Consider the following 22,576-nt stretch of genomic DNA (forward strand, 5'->3'; position numbering starts at 1 on the left):
ACAACATTTTAGCTGAAAGTAAAAAAAAATGTGACATTAAAGTAACAACATGTAGAATTTTACGTAACCTTTTTTTTTTCGCATTTTCTCTAATTTTGAACTATGTCACTTTTAACGATGCTCTTCACTTAACGATGACCACTAGGGTCTGTTAGAGTCATGTGACCACCAAATAAATCAAGTCTCTTAGAAGAACTGATGCTCTTTCATTTGCAAGGAAGATAAACTGACACAAACAGAGCCTTTTCTTTTCTTTTTTCTTTTCCATACACATTTTTTTTTATTGGTTTTCACTTATACAATTATACGTGGTGACAAAAAACAAAACAAATAATGCAACTAAAATCAGTTCCCTTTTGCAAACCCATTATAGCAGTAATTTTCAGTGTTGACTCTCGGCGTAAATAAAATAAAATCATTGCAAAACCGTGTCGATTATTCAACAAGGTGTGTCGTAAATAAATTGCATGAAAGGTAATGAATAGAATAAAAGTCCTGTATTTTCTCTTTTTGTAAACTAATGAACACGCAGTAAAACGAAGAATTTACACTGCGACAATTTCACTATTCCCACACTAGGGGGAGCCAAAAACTTAATTAGGAAAACTCTGTATTAGGCCTTTAATTACAATGTGTCATTTGATATTAGTGTTTAAAAAGTTAATTCACTGATAAAGTAAAACTGATGGTCTTTTACATGTTAAGTTATGCATCTTTTGAAACGTAACTATTTGAATCCATCCAGCGTCATCACCAACGCCGAAGAGTGGAGCTACTTCAAGACGCTCACCAAGACTCCCACCGTGATGGAGGAGGACATGTTCCACCTGGACGACCCGTCGAACGGGCCGAAGATCTACCTCCGTCCCAAAGAGAGCGTCCACATCCCGCTGAAGTACCAGAGCTTCCTCTGCGACCAGACCTCCGGCGTTCAGGTGCAGAACCTTAACGTCTCTTGATTATTTTTTTTAGTTTTCTCCGAGGTCAAGTTTCTGATCCACTTCCTTTTCAAACCGCCGCAGGGGCCGAGCTTCTTACCCAGAGGGAAGTCTTCTACGGCCAAGAGGACGCGCTCCAACATTATCTCGGCGAAGATTGTGAAGGTACTCGGTTTTATGTGGAGCTCTTGTGTCTAGTTAGGTTTAGAGCGGATTAAACCTTTACTATTGACTTGTTATCCAACCAACTTATGATTCAAATATATACATTTTCAAAAGTATTTTGAGACATATATACCCACGTGGTTTATTAGTTTTGTATGTAGAATGTTTTTTTAATTATTTTATTTTATTAAGTCTTCAACTTAAGACTTTAATTCAGATTTTATTGAACAAACATCCCAACTTTATCAGTATTTCTTTTCAACAATACAATCATGCACTGTTCCGAGGTATTACACACAACTTTCAATATATTTAAGTTTTAAAGAACTTGAGAAAAAACGTCATTAGTTTGAATTATAAACATTAGGTCGTATTTTATTTAAAATAAAAAGGGTTTTCGGTCAAAACATCTTAGTAATAGCATATGATTTTAGAGATTTATATATTATTGGAAGGTTTATTCAATAAAATTCGAAGTATACGCCTTCAGTTAAACGACATAAAAATAGGAAAATATTAGATATAGAACAAGTTTTCAATGATGGCGTTGAACTACAATATAATGGAGAAAGTTTAACTTAAAACTTCTGAATGAGAAAACCTTTGGTATGACCTTCACATTTTGGCCTCAGCTTGTTTTGACTTCACTGAAAAAGGTTTTGAAAAACCACCGGTGAATCTCAGGCATTAAAAAAATCATCTTAGTCTTTTGTAAAATGAAATATTCAATAAAAAAAAGCCATTGCTGGTGCAAAGGACTCAAAGCTATAAAAACAGTGAAAATAAAAAATAAAAAACACCATTAAACAGTAATGACAAAATGAATATTTAGTTCAGAAAAACCTGAATAATATTTAATGTAAATCTCCGAGGACAAATTTAAAAAAGAAGCCATTAAATTACGGTTTAATACCCGATTTTTACAATAACTAGATTTATTTTATGAACTCAACAAACACCTGAAACGAAAGACGGTAGCGTTAAATAATGCAGTGTAAAGTTGCTTTTATTGCGTGTATCATTGTGTAACTCTCCCTCTTGACATGTTGGATATGAAGTATCATTTCTGCATTTAATTAATTCATATCTCGCCAACATACGTGTCAATTTTCTCCCTTGCATCATCACTGTAAGCTCTTAAGAATCCTGCAGAACGTTCGCTAACCTGCTGCACCTGCTGATAATCCTGCATCTTCACCACAGTCGCCTGCAGCTCCTCTCTTGCACCGGCTGATGAAACATTTGCTGCGACTGTGTGTGGTTCTCCATGTTCCTGCTGCTGCTCTGAGCAAGAATATATATATATTTATCTAAAAGAAATGCTGTCACCGATCCAGAGAGGTCGCTTCTGGTTCAAATCTCCGTCCCATGATAACTGACGGGCCCGAGCAGCAAAGCTGTCACAGACGCCGGCGTCTCCGTCAGCTGGGGAACTTCACAGCGAGCCAGATTTAGGACGACTCGACAGTTCAGCGAAAACCATCGCATCAATGAGTTTGTCGTTGACACTTTTTCTCACTTCTTTACATCTCTGGAGCATTTTCAAGGAACAAAGATGGTGTTTTTAACTTCGCTGCTCACAGACCTCCGTCAACACATTAGTAATAATTATTAGTTAAAAAGTTAATTTTCTACACAACACTGTGCGTCAACTGAAAATGAAATTAATTTGAAATGCGTTTGTGTATATACGTGTGTATGGGTTTGTGTATATACGTGTGTATGTGTATATATGTGTGTATGGGTTTGTGTATATACGTGTGTATGGGTTTGTGTATATACGTGTGTATGCGTTTGTGTATATACGTGTGTATGCGTTTGTGTATATACGTGTGTATGCGTTTGTGTATATACGTGTGTATGCGTTTGTGTATATACGTGTGTATGCATATGTCTATATACGTGTGTATGCATATGTCTATATACGTGTGTATGTGTATATACGTGTATGGGTTTGTGTATATACGTGTATGGGTTTGTGTATATACGTGTGTATGGGTTTGTGTGTATACGTGTGTATGGGTTTGTGTGTATATACGTGTGTATGGGTTTGTGTGTATATACGTGTGTATGGGTTTGTGTGTATATACGTGTGTATGGGTTTGTGTGTATATACGTGTGAATGGGTTTGTGTGTTTATACGTGTGAATGGGTTTGTGTGTATATACGTGTGAATGGGTTTGTGTGTATATACGTGTGAATGGGTTTGTGTGTATATACGTGTGAATGGGTCTGTGTGTATATACAGTACGTGTGAATGCGTTTGTGTGTATATACAGTACGTGTAAATGCGTTTGTGTGTATATACGCGTGTGTGTATATACGTGTGTATGGGTTTGTGTGTGTATATACGTGTGTATGGGTTTGTGTGTATATACGTGTATGGGTTTGTATATACGTGTATAAGTTTGTGTGTGTATACGTGTGAATGCGTTTGTGTATATACGTGTGTATGGGTTTGTGTATATACGTGTGTATGGGTTTGTGTGTATACCTGTGTATGGGTTTGTGTGTGTATACGTGTGTATGGGTTTGTGTGTGTATACGTGTGTATGGGTTTGTGTGTATATACGTGTGTATGGGTTTGTGTGTATATACGTGTGTATGGGTTTGTGTGTATATACGTGTGTATGGGTTTGTGTGTATATACGTGTGTATGGGTTTGTGTGTATATACGTGTGTATGGGTTTGTGTGTATATACGTGTGTATGGGTTTGTGTGTGTATGGGTTTGTGTGTGTATACGTGTGAATGCGTTTGTGTGTGTATACGTGTGAATGCGTTTGTGTGTGTATACGTGTGAATGCGTTTGTGTGTGTATACGTGTGAATGCGTTTGTGTGTGTATACGTGTGAATGCGTTTGTGTGTGTATACGTGTGTATGGGTTTGTGTGTATACGTGTGTATGGGTTTGTGTGTATACGTGTGTATGGGTTTGTGTGTATACGTGTGTATGGGTTTGTGTGTGTATGGGTTTGTGTGTATACGTGTGTATGGGTTTGTGTGTGTATACGTGTGTATGGGTTTGTGTGTGTATACGTGTGTATGCGTTTTTGTGTGTATACGTGTGTATGCGTTTTTGTGTATATACGTGTATGCGTTTGTGTGTATATGCGTTTGTGTGTATGCGTTTGTGTGTATATACTTGTGTATGGGTTTGTGTGTATATACGTGTGTATGCTTTTGTGTGTGTGTGTTTGTGTGTGTGTATGCGTTTGTGTGTATGCGTTTGTGTGTTTGTGTGTGTGTGTGTGTGTATATACGTGTGTATGCGTTTGTGTGTGTGTGTATATACGTGTGTATGCGTTTGTGTGTGTGTGTATATACGTGTGTATGCGTTTGCGTGTGTGTATATACGTGTGTATGCTTTTGTGTGTGTGTGTATATACGTGTGTATGCTTTTGTGTGTGTGTGTATATACGTGTGAATGCGTTTGTGTGCGTGTATATACGTGTGTATGCGTTTGTGTGCGTGTATATACGTGTGTGTGCGTTTGTGTGCGTGTATATACGTGTGTGTGCGTTTGTGTGTGTATATACGTGTGTGTGCATTTGTGTGTGTATATACGTGTGAGTGCGTTTGTGTGTATATACGTGTGAGTGCGTTTGTGTGTATATACGTGTGAATGCGTTTCTGTGTATATACGTGTGAATGCGTTTCTGTGTATATACGTGTGAATGCGTTGTGTGTATATACGTGTGTATGCGTTTTAGTGTATGGGTTTGTGTGTATATACGTGTGAATGCGTTTCTGTGTAAATGCGTTTGGGTGTATATACGTGTGTATGCGTTTTTGTGTATGGGTTTGTGTGTATATACGTGTGAATGCGTTTGTGTGTATATACGTGTGAATGCATTTGTGTGTATATACGTGTGAATGCATTTGTGTGTATATACGTGTGAATGCATTTGTGTGTATATACGTGTGAATGCGTTTGTGTGTATATACGTGTGAATGCGTTGTGTGTATATACGTGTGTATGCGTTTGTGTGTGTATACGTGTGAATGCGTTTGTGTGTGTATACGTGTGAATGCGTTTGTGTGTGTATACGTGTGAATGCGTTTGTATATACGTGTGTATGCGTTTGTATATACGTGTGTATGCGTTTGTATATACGTGTGTATGCGTTTGTGTGTGCATACGTGTGAATGCGTATGTGTGTGCATACGTGTGAATGCGTATGTGTGTGCATACGTGTGAATGCGTTTGTGTGTGCATACGTGTGTATGGGTTTGTGTGTATATACTTTACGTGTGAATGGGTTTGTATGTATATACTGTACGTGTGAATGGGTTTGTATGTATATACTGTACGTGTGAATGCGTTTGTGTGTATATACGTGTGTATATACGTGTGTATGCGTTTGTGTGTATATACGTGTGTATATACGTGTGTATGCGTTTGTTTGTATATACGTGTGTATATACGTGTATGGGTTTGTGTGTGTATACGTGTGAATGCGTTTGTGTGTGCATACGTGTGAATGCGTTTGTGTGTGCATACGTGTGAATGCGTTTGTGTGTGTATACGTGTGAATGCGTTTGTGTGTGTATACGTGTGAATGCGTTTGTGTGTATACGTGTGTATGCGTTTGTGTGTATACGTGTGTATGCGTTTGTGTGTATATACGTGTGAATGCGTTTGTGTGCGTGTATATACGTGTGAATGCGTTTGTGTGCGTGTATATACGTGTGTATGCGTTTGTGTGCGTGTATATAAGTGTGTGTGCGTTTGTGTGTATATACGTGTGAATGCGTTTGTGTGTATATACGTGTGAATGCGTTTGTGTGTATATACGTGTGAATGCGTTGTGTATATATGTGTGAATGCGTTGTGTGTATATACGTGTGAATGCGTTGTGTGTATATACGTGTGTATGGGTTTGTGTGTATATACTGTATGTGTTAATGCGTTTGTGTATATACGTGTGAATGCGTTTGTGTGTATATGCGTTTGTGTGTATATACGTGTGTATGCGTTTGTGTGTATACGTGTATGGGTTTGTGTGTGTATACGTGTATGGGTTTGTGTGTGTATACGTGTGTATGCGTTTTTGTGTATATACGTGTGTATGCGTTTGTGTGTATATACGTGTGTATGCGTTTGTATATACGTGTGTATGCGTTTGTGTGTATATATGTGTGTATGCGTTTGTATATACGTGTGTATGCGTTTGTATATACGTGTGTATGCGTTTGTATATACGTGTGTATGCGTTTGTATATACGTGTGTATGCGTTTGTATATACTTGTGTATGCGTTTGTATGTCTATGCGTTTGTGTGTGTATATACGTGTGTATGGGTTTGTGTGTGTGTATGCGTTTGTATATACGTGTGTATGCGTTTGTATATACGTGTGTATGCATTTGTGTGTGAATGTGTTTGTGTGCATACGTGTGAATGCGTTTGTGTGTGCATACGTGTGAATGCGTTTGTGTGTGCATACGTGTGAATGCGTTTGTGTGTGCATATGTGTGAATGCGTTTGTTTGTATATACGTGTGTATGCGTTTGTGTGTATATACGTGTGTATGCGTTTGTGTGTATATACGTGTGTATGGGTTTGTGTGTATATACTGTACGTGTGTATGGGTTTGTGTGTATATACTGTACGTGTGTATGCGTTTGTGTGTGTATATACGTGTGAATGCGTTTGTATATACGTGTGAATGCGTTTGTATATACGTGTGTATGCGTTTGTATATACGTGTGTATGCGTTTGTATATACGTGTGTATGCGTTTGTGTGTGCATATGTGTGAATGCGTTTGTGTGTGCATACGTGTGAATGCGTTTGTGTGTGCATACGTGTGAATGCGTTTGTGTGTGCATACGTGTGAATGCGTTTGTGTGTGCATACCTGTGAATGTGTTTGTGTGTGCATACGTGTGAATGGGGTTGTGTGTGCATACGTGTGTATGGGTTTGTGTGTATATACTGTACGTGTGAATGGGTTTGTGTGTATATACTGTACGTGTGAATGCATTTGTGTGTATATACGTGTGAATGCATTTGTGTGTATATACGTGTGAATGCGTTTGTGTGTATATACGTGTATGCGTTTTTGTGTATATACGTGTGTATATACGTATGTATGCGTTTGTGTGTATATGTGTGAATGCGTTTGTGTGTGCATACGTGTGAATGCGTTTGTGTGTGTATACGTGTGAATGCGTTTGTGTATATATACGTGTGAATGCGTTTGTGTGTGCATACGTGTGAATGCGTTTGTGTGTGCATATGTGTGAATGCGTTTGTGTGTGCATACGTGTGAATGCGTTTGTGTGTATATACTGTACGTGTGTATGTGTTTGTGTGTATATACGTGTGTATGGGTTTGTGTGTATATACTGTACGTGTGTATGCGTTTGTGTGTGTATTTACGTGTGTATGCGTTTGTATATACGTGTGTATGCGTTTGTGTGTGCATACGTGTGTATGCGTTTGTGTGTGCATACGTGTGTATGCGTTTGTGTGTGCATACGTGTGTATGGGTTTGTGTGTATATACTTTACGTGTGAATGGGTTTGTGTGTATATACTGTACGTGTGAATGCGTTTGTGTGTATATACGTGTAAATGGGTTTGTGTGTATATACGTGTATGCGTTTTTGTGTATATACGTGTGTATGCGTTTGTGTGTATATACGTGTATGCGTTTGTGTGTATATACGTTTATGGGTTTGTGTGTGTATATACGTGTATGGGTTTGTGTGTGCATACGTGTGAATGCGTTTGTGTGTGCATACGTGTGAATGCGTTTGTGTGTGTATACGTGTGAATGCGTTTGTGTGTATACGTGTGTATGCGTTTGTGTGTATATACGTGTGAATGCGTTTGTGTGTATATACGTGTGAATGCGTTTGTGTGCGTGTATATACGTGTGAATGCGTTTGTGTGCGTGTATATACGTGTGAATGCGTTTGTGTGCGTGTATATACGTGTGAATGCGTTTGTGTGCGTGTATATACGTGTGAATGCGTTTGTGTGCGTGTATATACGTGTGAATGCGTTTGTGTGCGTGTATATACGTGTGAATGCGTTTGTGTGCGCGTATATACGTGTGTGTGCGTTTGTGTGCGTGTATATACGTGTGTGTGCGTTTGTGTGTGTGTATATACGTGTGTGTGCGTTTGTGTGTGTGTATATACGTGTGTATGCGTTTTTGTGTATGGGTTTGTGTGTATATATGTGTGTATGCGTTTGTGTGTATATACGTGTATGGGTTTGTGTGTGTATACGTGTGAATGCGTTTGTGTGTGCATACGTGTGAATGCGTTTGTGTGTGCATACGTGTGAATGCGTTTGTGTGTGCATACGTGTGAATGCGTTTGTGTGTGCATACGTGTGAATGCGTTTGTGTGTGCATACGTGTGAATGCGTTTGTGTGTGCATACGTGTGAATGCGTTTGTGTGTGCATACGTGTGAATGCGTTTGTGTGTGCATACGTGTGAATGCGTTTGTGTGTGCATACGTGTGAATGCGTTTGTGTGTGCATACGTGTGAATGCGTTTGTGTGTGCATACGTGTGAATGCGTTTGTGTGTGCATACGTGTGAATGCGTTTGTGTGTGCATACGTGTGTATGCGTTTGTGTGTATATACGTGTGTATGGGTTTGTGTGTATATACTGTACGTGTGTATGCGTTTGTGTGTGTATATACGTGTGAATGCGTTTGTATATACGTGTGTATGCGTTTGTATATACGTGTGTATGCGTTTGTATATACGTGTGTATGCGTTTGTATATACGTGTGTATGCGTTTGTATATACGTGTGTATGCGTTTGTGTGTGCATACGTGTGAATGCGTTTGTGTGTGCATACGTGTGAATGCGTTTGTGTGTGCATACGTGTGAATGCGTTTGTGTGTGCATACGTGTGTATGGGTTTGTGTGTATATACTTTACGTGTGAATGGGTTTGTGTGTATATACTGTACGTGTGAATGCGTTTGTGTGTATATACGTGTAAATGCGTTTGTGTGTATATACGTGTATGCGTTTTTGTGTATATACGTGTGTATATACGTGTGTATGCGTTTGTGTGTATGGGTTTGTGTGTATGCGTTTGTGTGTATGCGTTTGTGTGTATATACGTGTATGCGTTTGTGTGTATATACGTGTATGGGTTTGTGTGTGTATATGTGTGAATGCGTTTGTGTGTGCATACGTGTGAATGCGTTTGTGTGTGCATACGTGTGAATGCATTTGTGTGTGTATACGTTTGTGTGTGTATACGTGTGAATGCGTTTGTGTGTATGCGTTTGTGTGTATACGTGTGAATGCGTTTATGTGTATATACGTGTGAATGCGTTTGTGTGCGTGTATATATGTGTGAATGCGTTTGTGTGCGTGTATATACGTGTATGCGTTTGTGTGCGTGTATATACGTGTGTGTGCGTTTGTGTGCGTGTATATACGTGTGTGTGCGTTTGTGTGTGTGTATATACGTGTGAATGCGTTTGTGTGCGTGTATATACGTGTGTATGCGTTTGTGTGTATATACGTGTGTATGGGTTTGTGTGTGTGTATGCGTTTGTATATACGTGTGTATGCGTTTGTATATACGTGTGTATGCGTTTCTGTATACGTGTGTATGCGTTTGTATATACGTGTGTATGCGTTTGTATATACGTGTGTATGCGTTTGTATATACGTGTGTATGCGTTTGTGTGTGAATGCGTTTGTGTGTATATACGTGTGTATGCGTTTGTGTGTATATACGTGTGTATGCGTTTGTGTGTATATACTGTACGTGTGTATGCGTTTGTGTGTGTATATACGTGTGTATGCGTTTGTGTGTGTATATACGTGTGAATGCGTTTGTATATACGTGTGTATGCGTTTGTGTGTGCATACGTGTGAATGCGTTTGTGTGTCCATACGTGTGAATGCGTTTGTGTGTCCATACGTGTGAATGCGTTTGTGTGTGCATACGTGTGTATGGGTTTGTGTGTATATACTGTACGTGTGAATGGGTTTGTGTGTATATACTGTACGTGTGAATGGGTTTTTGTGTATATACTGTACGTGTGAATGGGTTTTTGTGTATATACTGTACGTGTGAATGCGTTTTTGTATATACGTGTGAATGCGTTTGTGTGTATATACGTGTATATACGTGTGTATGCGTTTGTGTGAATGGGTTTGTGTGTATGCATTTGTGTGTATATACGTGTATGGGTTTGTGTGTGTATACGTGTGAATGCGTTTGTGTGTGCATACGTGTGAATGCGTTTGTGTGTGCATACGTGTGAATGCGTTTGTGTGTGCATACGTGTGAATGCGTTTGTGTGTATATACGTGTGAATGCGTTTGTGTGTATATACGTGTGAATGCGTTTGTGTGTGCATACGTGTGAATGCGTTTGTGTGTGCATACGTGTGAATGCGTTTGTGTGTGCATACGTGTGAATGCGTTTGTGTGTGCATTCTTGTGAATGCGTTTGTGTGTGTATACGTGTGAATGCGTTTGTGTGTATATACGTGTGAATGCGTTTGTGTGTGCATACGTGTGAATGCGTTTGTGTGTATATACGTGTGAATGCGTTTGTGTGTGCATACGTGTGAATGCGTTTGTGTGTGCATACGTGTGAATGCGTTTGTGTGTGCATACGTGTGAATGCGTTTGTGTGTATATACGTGTGAATGCGTTTGTGTGTGCATACGTGTGAATGCGTTTGTGTGTATATACGTGTGAATGCGTTTGTGTGTATATACGTGTGAATGCGTTTGTGTGTTTATACGTGTGAATGCGTTTGTGTATATACGTGTGAATGCGTTTGTGTATATACGTGTGAATGCGTTTGTGTATATACGTGTGAATGCGTTTGTGTGTATATACGTGTGTATGGGTTTGTGTGTGTATATACGTGTGTATGGGTTTGTGTGTGTATACGTGTGTATGGGTTTGTGTGTATATACGTGTGTATGGGTTTGTGTGTATATACTTGTGAATGCGTTTGTGTGTGCATACGTGTGAATGCGTTTGTGTGTATATACGTGTGAATGCGTTTGTGTGTATATACGTGTGAATGCGTTTGTGTGTATATACGTGTGAATGCGTTTGTGTGTATATACGTGTATGCGTTTGTGTGTATATACGTGTATGCGTTTGTGTGTATATACGTGTGTATGGGTTTGTGTGTATATACGTGTGTATGGGTTTGTGTGTATATACGTGTGTATGGGTTTGTGTGTATATACGTGTGTATGGGTTTGTGTGTATATACGTGTGTATGGGTTTGTGTGTATATACGTGTGTATGCGTTTGTGTGTATATACGTGTGTATGCGTTTTGTGTGTATATACGTGTGTATGCGTTTGTGTGTATATACGTGTGTATGCGTTTGTGTGTATATACGTGTGTATGCGTTTGTGTGTATATACGTGTGTATGCGTTTGTGTGTATATACGTGTGTATGCGTTTGTGTGTATATACGTGTGTATGCGTTTGTGTGTATATACGTGTGTATGCGTTTGTGTGTATATATGTGTGTATGCGTTTGTGTGTATATACGTGTGTATGCGTTTGGGTGTATATACGTGTGTATGCGTTTGTGTGTATGCTTTTGTATATATGTGTATGCGTTTGTGTGCATATACGTGTGTTTGTGTGTGTGTGTATATACATGTGTTTGTGTGTGTATATACGTGTGTATGCGTTTGTGTGTGTGTGTGTGTGTGTATAATCGTGTGTATGCGTTTGTGTGTGTGTATGTATAATCGTGTGTATGCGTTTGTGTGTGTGTGTATAATCGTGTGTATGTGTTTGTGTGTGTGTGTATAATCGTGTGTATGCGTTTGTGTGTGTGTATATACGTGTGTATGCGTTTGTGTGTGTGTATATACGTGTGAATGCGTTTGTGTGTGTATACGTGTGTATGCGTTTGTGTGTGTATACGTGTGTATGCGTTTGTGTGTGTAAACGTGTGTATGCGTTTGTGTGTGTATACGTGTGTATGCGTTTATGTGTGTATACGTGTGTATGCGTTTGTGTGTGTATACGTGTGTATGCGTTTGTGTGTGTATACGTGTGTATGCGTTTGTATATACGTGTGTATATACGTGTGTATGCGTTTGTATATACGTGTGTATATACGTGTGTATGCGTTTGTGTTTGTATACGTGTGTATGCGTTTGTGTGTATATACATGTGTTTGTGTGTATATACGTGTGTATGCGTTTGTGTGTGTATACGTGTGTATGCGTTTGTGTGTGTATATACGTGTGTATGCGTTTGTGTGTGTATATACGTGTGTATGCGTTTGTGTGTGTATATACGTCTGTATGCGTTTGTGTGTGTATACGTGCGTATGCTTTTGTGTGTGTGTGTATACGTGCGTATGCGTTTGTGTGTGTGTGTATACGTGCGTATGCGTTTTTGTGTGTGTGTATACGTGCGTATGCGTTTGTGTGTGTATATACGTGCGTATGCATATACGTGTGTATATACGTGCGTATGCATATACGTGCGTATGCATATACGTGCGTATGCATATACGTGCGTATGCATATACGTGCGTATGCATATACGTGCGTATGCATATACGTGCGTATGCATATACGTGTGTGTGTGTTTATACGTGTGTATGCGTGTGTGTGTGTATATACGTGTGTATATACGTGTGTGTGTGTGTATGTGCGTGTGTGTGTGTATATACGTTTGTGTGGGTTTGTGTGTGTATATACGTTTGGTGCATGATTTGCAGTGTTTATAAAGTGTTTATTTTATGTATTTTATTGTGTTGCGGCTGCAGTATCAAACTTTTGCTCTGATGTCTTTAAGAACATTTATTCTGGATTTATGTACCAAATGTGTAATGGCTAATTCACACCCTCTCAGTGAACTCATCACCACATCTTAGCATTATAATGGTAAAAATAACATAAATTGACTAAGAATTTTTTTTTATTATTGATCACTTTCATCCCTGAGACACATTCCTTACAAGTTAAAGACGTCACTATGAGAAACAAGAGGGCGAAGAAGAGAGTGAAGACAGGGACCACATCTCCTCCGATCAGCTCCAACATGAACCAAACTCCTCGCAGGTTTCCTTCATGGCGGAGGACGGGAAGCCGCTGGCGATCTGCCAGGTGAGCGTCCAGCCGACGCCGCACGCCGTCGACCAGACCTTCAGACTCTACCACCCGCAGCTGTGCTTCGTCAAGAAGGCCATCCGTCTGCCGCCCTGGAGCACCGACGGTCTGAGCTGCTGCGCTCTTAACTTAACTTAGCTTAACGTGCACGTGTCCCGGCAGGCGAGAGGAGTCGTCTGTCCGTGCGCTGCAGTGACCCGGACGTGGTGTGTCAGACCAGGACGCTGGTGAGCTGCACTTGTGCGTCGCCTCCATGAGTTTGTTGTGTAAAGTCAGGCGTCTGTGTTCAGGAGCCTCAGGAGCCTCAGGACGTGTTCGTCAAAGTGCCGGGAAGTCCTAGTCCTCACATGAAGATGTTCTTCGTCATGGTGTTCACGTGCGTTTTACTCACAACGCACACACACTTGCACACATAAATGAACCATTACGCATACACAGACATGCACACAAACAGATATGCACACACACAAATGCACATCACAAAAAAAAACGTGTCTGGGGTGCATGTCAGTGTCTGTGTGAGTGCGTGTGCATGTCTGTAATTGTGTTTATCTGTGCGTAACACACACAAGGGTCGTTCATAAAAACGCACACAAACATATACAACATGCGCACACATAAAACGCACGCACGCATAAAACACACACACATGCACGCACACAACACACGCACACATAAAACAAACGCACACATAAAACAAACGTGCACGCACACACAAAACAAACGCGCACGCACGCATAAAACAAATGCAAACGCACACAACACACGCAGATCCACATAAAACAAACGCGCACGCACACATAAAACACGCATACACACACAGACTTGCACTGACACACGCACACACACACACGGTGACATGCACACATAAAACACACACGCACGCACACATAAAACAAACCCGCACGCACACCTAAAACACACGCATGCACACACACGGTGACATGCACACATAAAACACACACGCACACATAAAACAAACCCGCACGCACACCTAAAACACACGCGCACACACACACACGATGACATGCACACATAAAACACACACGCACGCACACACGCATAAAACAAACCCGCACGCACACCTAAAACACACGCATGCACACACACGGTGACATGCACACATAAAACGCACGCACACACAGACACACACTGACACATGCGCGCACACACACCAGTGACATGCACACAAATGCATAACTACACATCACAAACAAACCATGTCTGTGTGCGAGCATGTCTGTATTTGTGTGTCTCTCTCTGTCTGCACGACACACACCGACATGCACTAACTCACAGATACTCACTCACACACAGACGGTGACATGCACACAAAAAAAATAAACACACACTCCCACAGACACGGTTTGTAATGTGTAGTTGTGTGTGCGCATGTCTGTATTTGTGTGTGTCTGAAACACAAACGCACAAACATACAAGATACATGACTCTCAGAATAAACAAAATCACATCCTATAAATATTTCATCTTGATTTATTTCAACATCAACAGACAAAAGTCAGTTTCTCAGGCGACGCCTTCAGATGAAGCTCCAGTTACACAAAACGACTTCATGATTCCATTTATGTTCATATCTATATTAAACCATTCTGTCGACGTGTGGCTTCAAACATCAGCGACGACATGTCCTTCATCAACTGAAAACAAAGTGTCGAGACGTTTCCTCGGCTGACGTCATTGAACGACGACCTCACGACCTCACGCCGCTCCTGCCGTCGACCCTAATGCTGTTTATCTCCGCAGCGATCAGTGGCGAGCGGCGCCCTCGCAGATCTGGCAGATCTACGTCCACTTCCTGGAACGCGTGGACGTCAGCTGCGTGACCGGCCAGCAGATCAGCCAATCGCTGCTGCTGCGAGGGACGCGAAGTCTCCGCAAGGTCCAGGTCTTCTCGTCGCAGCCTCTGGAGCTCAAGGTAAAGCGGCTGCTGTGCTCGTGACCCCGTCGACCCCCCAGGACGAGTTTCAGCGAACCGAAGCGATAAATATGAATATTTTTTCTTAAAAAGTAGATCTAACGCTCTTCCTGCCTGGATCCACAGTTATGCTGGTCGGCTCCGACCATCTGAAGAACATCGAGCTTCACAATGTTGTGATGGAATGATGTGAACTCTGGGGATTATCACATTTTTGTCAATAAAATAAGTTTAGGCTGCTTAAGCAGCAGACCTTGTCCTGAATTTTTAGTTCAACACAAATGACGTTGAGAAACTACTGACTACAGTGAATCATGCAGACGCCTCTGGACTGAATTCTTTCTCTTGCGTCACAAAACAATGAACTCTCATATCAATAATGATATAAAATCACTTGTATTTCAATCTTTTTGTTTAAAAATAATAAATTGGTACGTTCATGTGTTATCTTTTATCATACAAGTGCCTTGTATGAAAGTTTAGAATTAAAGTAAATAAATGGGAATTGTCTTATTTAACTCGGCACTGGATTAGTCTCCGCAAAGAGAAGGTAAACAATCTGTTAGTTTGCATGATTAGCAACAGCGAGTATTTAAACGATGAATCCCAAATATATAAGCCGACTAAAAAAAAAACTATGCTCAGGCTGTCGGTAACAAAGGTACTAAAGATGCACAGAAACTAGGCTGTATTAAGAGAAGTCGGATTGATTTTGTAATGATTGATCTCTCTTGTATAATTGTTTAACAGAACTTGGACTATGGGTTGAACAAGTATTTACGATTTCGTCAAATTGTGTCTGAAAATGTGTTTTTTCACACCAAAATCTTCAAAATTAACTTAATGGATGGCAAATACTAGTAAGAATCCACCAGAACAAGTGTGAACATGCAGAATAGAAAATGGCCAAATTGTTTAGGTTGAAAATTAATGAAATATAAATTTATATTTTCTATAGAATATTTAAAGATTGAAATTCTACAAAAAGATGCTTCCTTATTCAAACCTCAATGTGTGTGATAAATGTGCCAAGAGCACAGATGTAGGTAATTTATATTTAAAGAGCGCTTTTCCAGACCAGGGTCACAAAGCGTATAAACAATCAAAACAAAACTCAAACTATATACTTTAAAGGTCAAGATAACACTGAATAACAGGAGTTCCAGAAAATCAAGGAAAAGCACAAATAAAAACGTCTAAAGATGTTTCTTGAAAGAGTCAGTAGACTCCATAAAGATTCTGTGGTGTGGTGGATAGAACAAGTGCCTCAGAAACTCTTCAGTCGGCTCCAGCTTGGGTTCAATTCCCACATTGACTAACTAGATGACATTTCACTTGTGGTTTTTTGGCCTTTAAATCTTGATGTGGATCACAAATGCCACCTAAGCACAAGTCCTGCTGTGAGGTGGTCGTGGTCTAGTGGAGGAGGTCTTGGATTGGCAGACGGCTGTCGTTGAACATGAGTGAGATCAACTCCCGCCTCAGCTTATAAATCTTAGACATCCCTGGTAAACTTTTAAAGTGATGTCCCCAATATGTATGCTAAATACGCCCGGAGCACAGGTCAAAATGTGAAAGTTCTGTGGTCGAGGGAATAGAGCAAGTGCCTCTGAAACCCTTCGGTTGGCTAAAGCGTAGGTTCGATTCCCACTCCCTCCATCACTAACTGAAACAAAATGATTTGGACATGGGGAGCCAAGTGTTTCAATTTTAACGTGTTTGTCCTCAATATGTATGCTAAATACGCCTGGAGCACAGGTCCAAATGTGGAAGTTCTGTGGTGGGGTGAATAGAGCAAGTGGCTCTGAGACCCTTTCGGTTGGGTTAGTCGTGGGTTCGATTCCCACTCACTCCATCACTAACTGAAACAATCTGAGTGGGAAATGGAGGGCCAAGTGGTTCAATTTTAACGCGTTTGTCCTCAATATATATGCTAAATACGCCCGGATCATAGGTCCAAATGTGAAAGTTCTGTGGTGGAGTGAATAGAGCAAGTGGCTCTGAGACCCATTCGGTTGGCTTAGTCGTGGGTTCGAGTCCCACTCACTCCATCAATAACTGAAACAAACTGTGTGGGACATGGAGAGCCCAGTGATGCGTGAAGCCCCTGGAAAAAGTGACCTGGTGGAGTGACAAGAGCAAGTGGCTCTGAGACCCGTTCGGTTGGGTTAGTCGTGGGTTCGAGTCCCACTCACTCCATCAATAACTGAAACAAACTGTGTGGGACACGGAGAGCCCAGTGATGTGTGAAGCCCCCGGAAAAAGTGACCTGGTGGAGTGACAAGAGCAAGTGGCTCTGAGACCCGTTCGGTTGGGTTAGTCGTGGGTTCGAGTCCCACTCACTCCATCAATAACTGAAACAAACTGTGTGGGACACGGAGAGCCCAGTGATGCGTGAAGCCCCCGGAAAAAGTGACCTGGTGGAGTGACAAGAGCAAGTGGCTCTGAGACCCGTTCGGTTGGGTTAGTCGTGGGTTCGAGTCCCACTCACTCCACCAAGCTGTGTGGGACACGGAGAGCCCAGTGATGCGTGAAGCCCCCGGAAAAAGTGACCTGGTGGAGTGACAAGAGCAAGTGGCTCTGAGACCCGTTCGGTTGGGTTGGTCGTGGGTTCGAGTCCCACTCACTCCATCAATAACTGAAACAAACTGTGTGGGACACGGAGAGCCCAGTGATGTGTGAAGCCCCCGGAAAAAGTGACCTGGTGGAGTGACAAGAGCAAGTGGCTCTGAGACCCGTTCGGTTGGGTTAGTCGTGGGTTCGAGTCCCACTCACTCCATCAATAACTGAAACAAACTGTGTGGGACACGGAGAGCCCAGTGATGCGTGAAGCCCCCGGAAAAAGTGACCTGGTGGAGTGACAAGAGCAAGTGGCTCTGAGACCCGTTCGGTTGGGTTGGTCGTGGGTTCGAGTCCCACTCCCTCCATCAACAAACTGTGTCACCTGGAAAAAGTGACCTGTAGTACTAGTAATAGTGACTAGAGCAAGTGCACTGACTGCAGCCCACTACTGAGGTTCACATCTGTGGCCCTGGGCTCTAGTCATTGCAACTGAACGGGTCTCAGTTACCCCAGTTCTTGTCACCTCTTCCAGGGGCTTCACACATCACTGGGCTCTCACAGCTTGGTGGAGCGAGTGGGACTCGAACCCACGACCAACCCAACGGGTCTCAGAGCTACCTGCTCTTGTCACTCCACCTCCACTTTTTCCAGGGGCTTCACGCATCACTGGGCTCTCCATGTCCCACACAGTTTGTTCAAGTTAGTGATGGAGTGAGTGGGACTCGAACCCACGACCAACCGATAGGGTCTCAGAGCCACCTGCTCTTGTCACTCCACCTCCACTTTTTCCAGGGGCTTCACGCATCACTGGGCTCTCCATGTCCCACACAGTTTGTTCAAGTTAGTGATGGAGTGAGTGGGACTCGAACCCACGACTAACCCAACCGAACGGGTCTCAGAGCAACTTGCTCTTGTCACTCCACCAGGTCACTTTTTCCAGGGGCTTCACGCATCACTGGGCTCTCCATGTCCCACACAGTTTGTTCAAGTTAGTGATGGAGTGAGTGGGACTCGAACCCACGACAGGGTCTCAGAGCCACCTGCTCTTGTCACTCCACCTCCACTTTTTCCGGGGGCTTCACGCATCACTGGGCTCTCCATGTCCCACACAGTTTGTTCAAGTTAGTGATGGAGTGAGTGGGACTCGAACCCACGACTAACCCAACCGAACGGGTCTCAGAGCAACTTGCTCTTGTCACTCCACCAGGTCACTTTTTCCAGGGGCTTCACGCATCACTGGGCTCTCCGTGTCCCACACAGTTTGTTCAAGTTAGTGATGGAGTGAGTGGGACTCGAACCCACGACTAACCCAACCGAACGGGTCTCAGAGCAACTTGCTCTTGTCACTCCACCAGGTCACTTTTTCCAGGGGCTTCACGCATCACTGGGCTCTCCATGTCCCACACAGTTTGTTTCAGTTATTGATGGAGTGAGCGGGACTCGAACCCACGACTAACCCAACCGAATGGGTCTCAGAGCCACTTGCTCTATTCACTCCTCCACAGAACTTTCACATTTGGACCTATGATCCGGGCGTATTTAGCATACATATTGAGGACAAACACGTTAAAATTTAACCACTTGGCCCTCCATTTCCCACTCAGATTGTTTCAGTTAGTGATGGAGTGAGTGGGACTCGAACCCACGACTAACCCAACCGAACGGGTCTCAGAGCCACTTGCTCTATTCACTCCACCACAGAACTTTCACATTTGGACTTGTGCTCCGGGCGTATTTAGCATACATATTGAGGACAAACAAGTTAAAACTTAACCACTTTGTTTTCCATGTCCAACTAAGTTTGTTTAAGTTAGTGATGGAGTGAGTGGGAATCGAACCCACGACTAACCCAACAGAAGGGTTTCAGAGGCACTTGCTTTATTCACTCCACCACAGAACTTTCACATTTGTGTGATGTGATTCAAGTGTATTTATTTGTTGTTCATTTGTATGTAAGATTTATAAACTGAGATGGGAGTTGATCTCGCTCATGTTCAACGACAGCCGTCTGCAAGTCCAAGATGGACTCCACTAGACCACGACCAACTATCAGAAGGACTTGTGCTTAGGTTGCACTTATGATGCACATTAAGGTTTAATGGCCAAAAGACCATACGTGTGGGAATTGAACCCATGCCGGAACCGACTGAAGAGTTTCTGAGGCACTTGCTCTATCCACCACACCACAGAATCTTCATGTTCACATCTGTGCTCTTGGCATGTTTATCACACACACACTATTTTATAGAAAATCTAATTTATGTTTCAATATATATTTATATTAAAAAACACCATTCTAACTTCTATTCTTCATGTATGTCCACACTTGGAAATCGAGGTTTCCTTTAGATTGTGCACTGCATCAATGCACAGACAAGGGACGGTCCAGGCAGTGGGTGTAGGTCAGAGGTCAACCTTCAACAAAAGCATGCCAAGAGGCATCAGGAAGTGGAGACTGAACAACATCATTGCAGTTCATCAGCAAGATTAAACATACAAGTTCCGAGCACGTCCAGTGAGGGTTCATGTGCTGTTGATATCATTCTATACTAAACTTATTTTATTGACAAAATGTTGTACTTGCTCTACCTACCAAACCACAGAAGGGACCCTTGCTCCAGGCACATTTATATTAAAGAGCAAAAAGTTAATAAACCCATCAATCTTTCCCTGCATTTTCGAACAGGTTTTGTATATCTTTAGTGTTTTTACTTTTTATGCAAGTCTACTCTAGCAGCAGTCGTTGTCCTGTCCCGAGTGAGGCGTCCATTGTCTTTCTAATAACCGAGACGACTCTATGATGATGGTTTTTAAGACTATCCCAATGTTCTCTGTCCCAACCTGTCTAGATGTTTACTGGCTCTTCACACCAGACTGTTCGGCTTTTTTAGTTCCAAACTTCTACAATCCATTTGCTTTGAGAGTTATGGCAGAGCTCACATCCCTGAAGCGTTTCTTTGAACATTCATATCCTTATGTTATCCAGTGCACAGATAAATAACAGGTTTCTGCTGGAGGTCAAAGCTGTCCACGCGTTGTGACAGAACTTTGTGGTTATTAAAGTCCACATTCTGATGTTGAACATCAGGCGTGTACGCTTAGAAAACTGGAAGAATCCCTGCATGTTTTGTCACATCTTTTTCACCTTCACGATATCTTTTGATTACTACGACTAGTTCAGTTCTTGATGGCCCTCGTTCTGCAGGTCGACCCCGACGGCGTGTTCGCGTTGCCCCCGACGGCGGTGCAGGAGCTCCGGCTGAAGGTGCAGCCGTGGCGGGCGGGGAGTCGCTTCTTCTTCGTGAGCGCCGTGGACGTAGAGCAGCGGCGACTCGTCAGCAACTGGCTGCTCTGCCTCAACGTCCACCGGCCCGTCCTGTCCAAGGTCGTCAAGATGTTCCTCCAGATGTTGCAGAGTTGGTTTTCGTCACGTTTTCATGGTCGTGTGTCTCCAGGCCTTCGAGGTGCACGTCCCGGCGAGGCGTGGTCGAGGCAGCTCCAGGAAGATCTCATACACCAACCCGTACTCCAGCAGCCGCTCCTTCCTGCTGCGCTCCGACCACCCGGACCTCCTGCAGTTCAAAGAAGACAAGTTCAAGGTGAGATAAAGACCACGTGACGAACCCTAAAGTTGACCTTCGGCTCCGTCCGTCCGTCAGGTCGGTGGAGGAGAGGTCTACACCATCGGGCTCCGCTTCGCCGCCAGCCAGAGTCCCGGGTCCGTGGAGATCCTGGTCTACGTGAACAACCACGAGGAGAAGACCGAGGAGACGTTCTGCGTGAAGGTCGTCTACTCGTGACCGGCGGTGAAGAACTTCATGAACCCTCGACGGTCGTGTAGCAAAGACACAGGAGAAGAAACCTTATTTAAAGCTGTACATTAAAAATAATGTAAATATTATTATACGTTTATTATGTTATTAATTCTGCTGGTAAAACCTACGATGCTCTCATTTCTATACGATCCACAGTTTTTTTTTCTTTCACCAAGTTTCAATGATATTATAATTGTTAAATATATATTATTTTAAGATTTCAATATTGTTATTTTCAACTCCAAGATGTTCTACTTTTCGGCCAATGATTGCTTTTTTTAAACCAATACATTTCAGTGCAAAGAGAAGAAGAAAAAGTGTTTTCCTATATTTAAAAGAAAGTAAAATATTTCTAAAACTGAATTAAAGTACGATAGTTATTTATATTTCAGTGTAGACTTCCTAGAATATCAGGGGAAAAGATACAAGTGAATAATTGAATATGATGAAAATTAGAAACATCTTAAATAAGCTTTAAAGGTCTAAAACTAAAAGGCATGAAAAGGACAAATAAAAGGAAAAAGCTCTTTAATTTGAGCAAAGATTTTTAACATGTACAAGTTAGTTTTAAAGCATCGTTTTGAGTCCAAAGGTCAAATGTCACTTTACTTTTCAAGATTTTGTTTTCCACAACTTGAATTGTGTATTTATTGTAGTTGTTTTTTCCACTTTTGTAATAAATGAAACACTAACTGAACTCTGCTTCCGAGCCTTAATGTTTCCTTAAACGACTTCAGTTATTGTTGAATTGCAAATCAACGACTTTCAAGTAGAGACAATTTTAAGTAGGAAATACACGTTTCTAGCTCCTGCACATATCAAAATAAAAGTGTTACGTCCGTCACGCGTCTGATACGAACGCCTTCCGACGGTACCGAAGGAATCTGACTCGCTCGACACCAGAGCGAACCCCCTGACGCTGCGTCGCCCGCCCGTCCACGAAAACAGGACGTCAGTGGGCAGAGCAATAACGTTTTATCGGCTTTAATTACCCGGCGAGCCCACTCGGACCCGCCACTCGACGGTTGAGTTTTTAATCTAAGACGAGCCGGGGGTCGGCC

The 22,576-nt window shown here is 42.1% G+C and overlaps 1 protein-coding gene across 2 annotated transcripts in view; it reads left to right on the top strand.

Moving 5' to 3' along the window:
- The window catches only part of nphp4 (nephronophthisis 4), a 117,492-nt gene extending 95,280 nt beyond the window's left edge, over nucleotides 1-22,212 (top strand). For both annotated transcript variants that reach the window (XM_087781194.1, XM_087781195.1), the window contains 9 exons: nucleotides 746-935; nucleotides 1,023-1,103; nucleotides 13,155-13,308; nucleotides 13,365-13,429; nucleotides 13,493-13,578; nucleotides 14,967-15,138; nucleotides 20,906-21,085; nucleotides 21,156-21,299; nucleotides 21,360-22,212. In XM_087781194.1, the coding sequence (XP_087637320.1) occupies nucleotides 746-935; nucleotides 1,023-1,103; nucleotides 13,155-13,308; nucleotides 13,365-13,429; nucleotides 13,493-13,578; nucleotides 14,967-15,138; nucleotides 20,906-21,085; nucleotides 21,156-21,299; nucleotides 21,360-21,500 (1,213 nt within the window). In that variant the 3' untranslated portion in view covers nucleotides 21,501-22,212. The remainder of the gene's footprint in view (nucleotides 1-745; nucleotides 936-1,022; nucleotides 1,104-13,154; nucleotides 13,309-13,364; nucleotides 13,430-13,492; nucleotides 13,579-14,966; nucleotides 15,139-20,905; nucleotides 21,086-21,155; nucleotides 21,300-21,359) is intronic.
- Nucleotides 22,213-22,576: the final 364 nt, after the last annotated feature.

This window comes from Callionymus lyra, chromosome 19, assembly GCF_982586985.1.
Source record: "Callionymus lyra chromosome 19, fCalLyr1.hap1.1, whole genome shotgun sequence".
Classification (NCBI taxonomy): domain Eukaryota; kingdom Metazoa; phylum Chordata; class Actinopteri; order Syngnathiformes; family Callionymidae; genus Callionymus; species Callionymus lyra.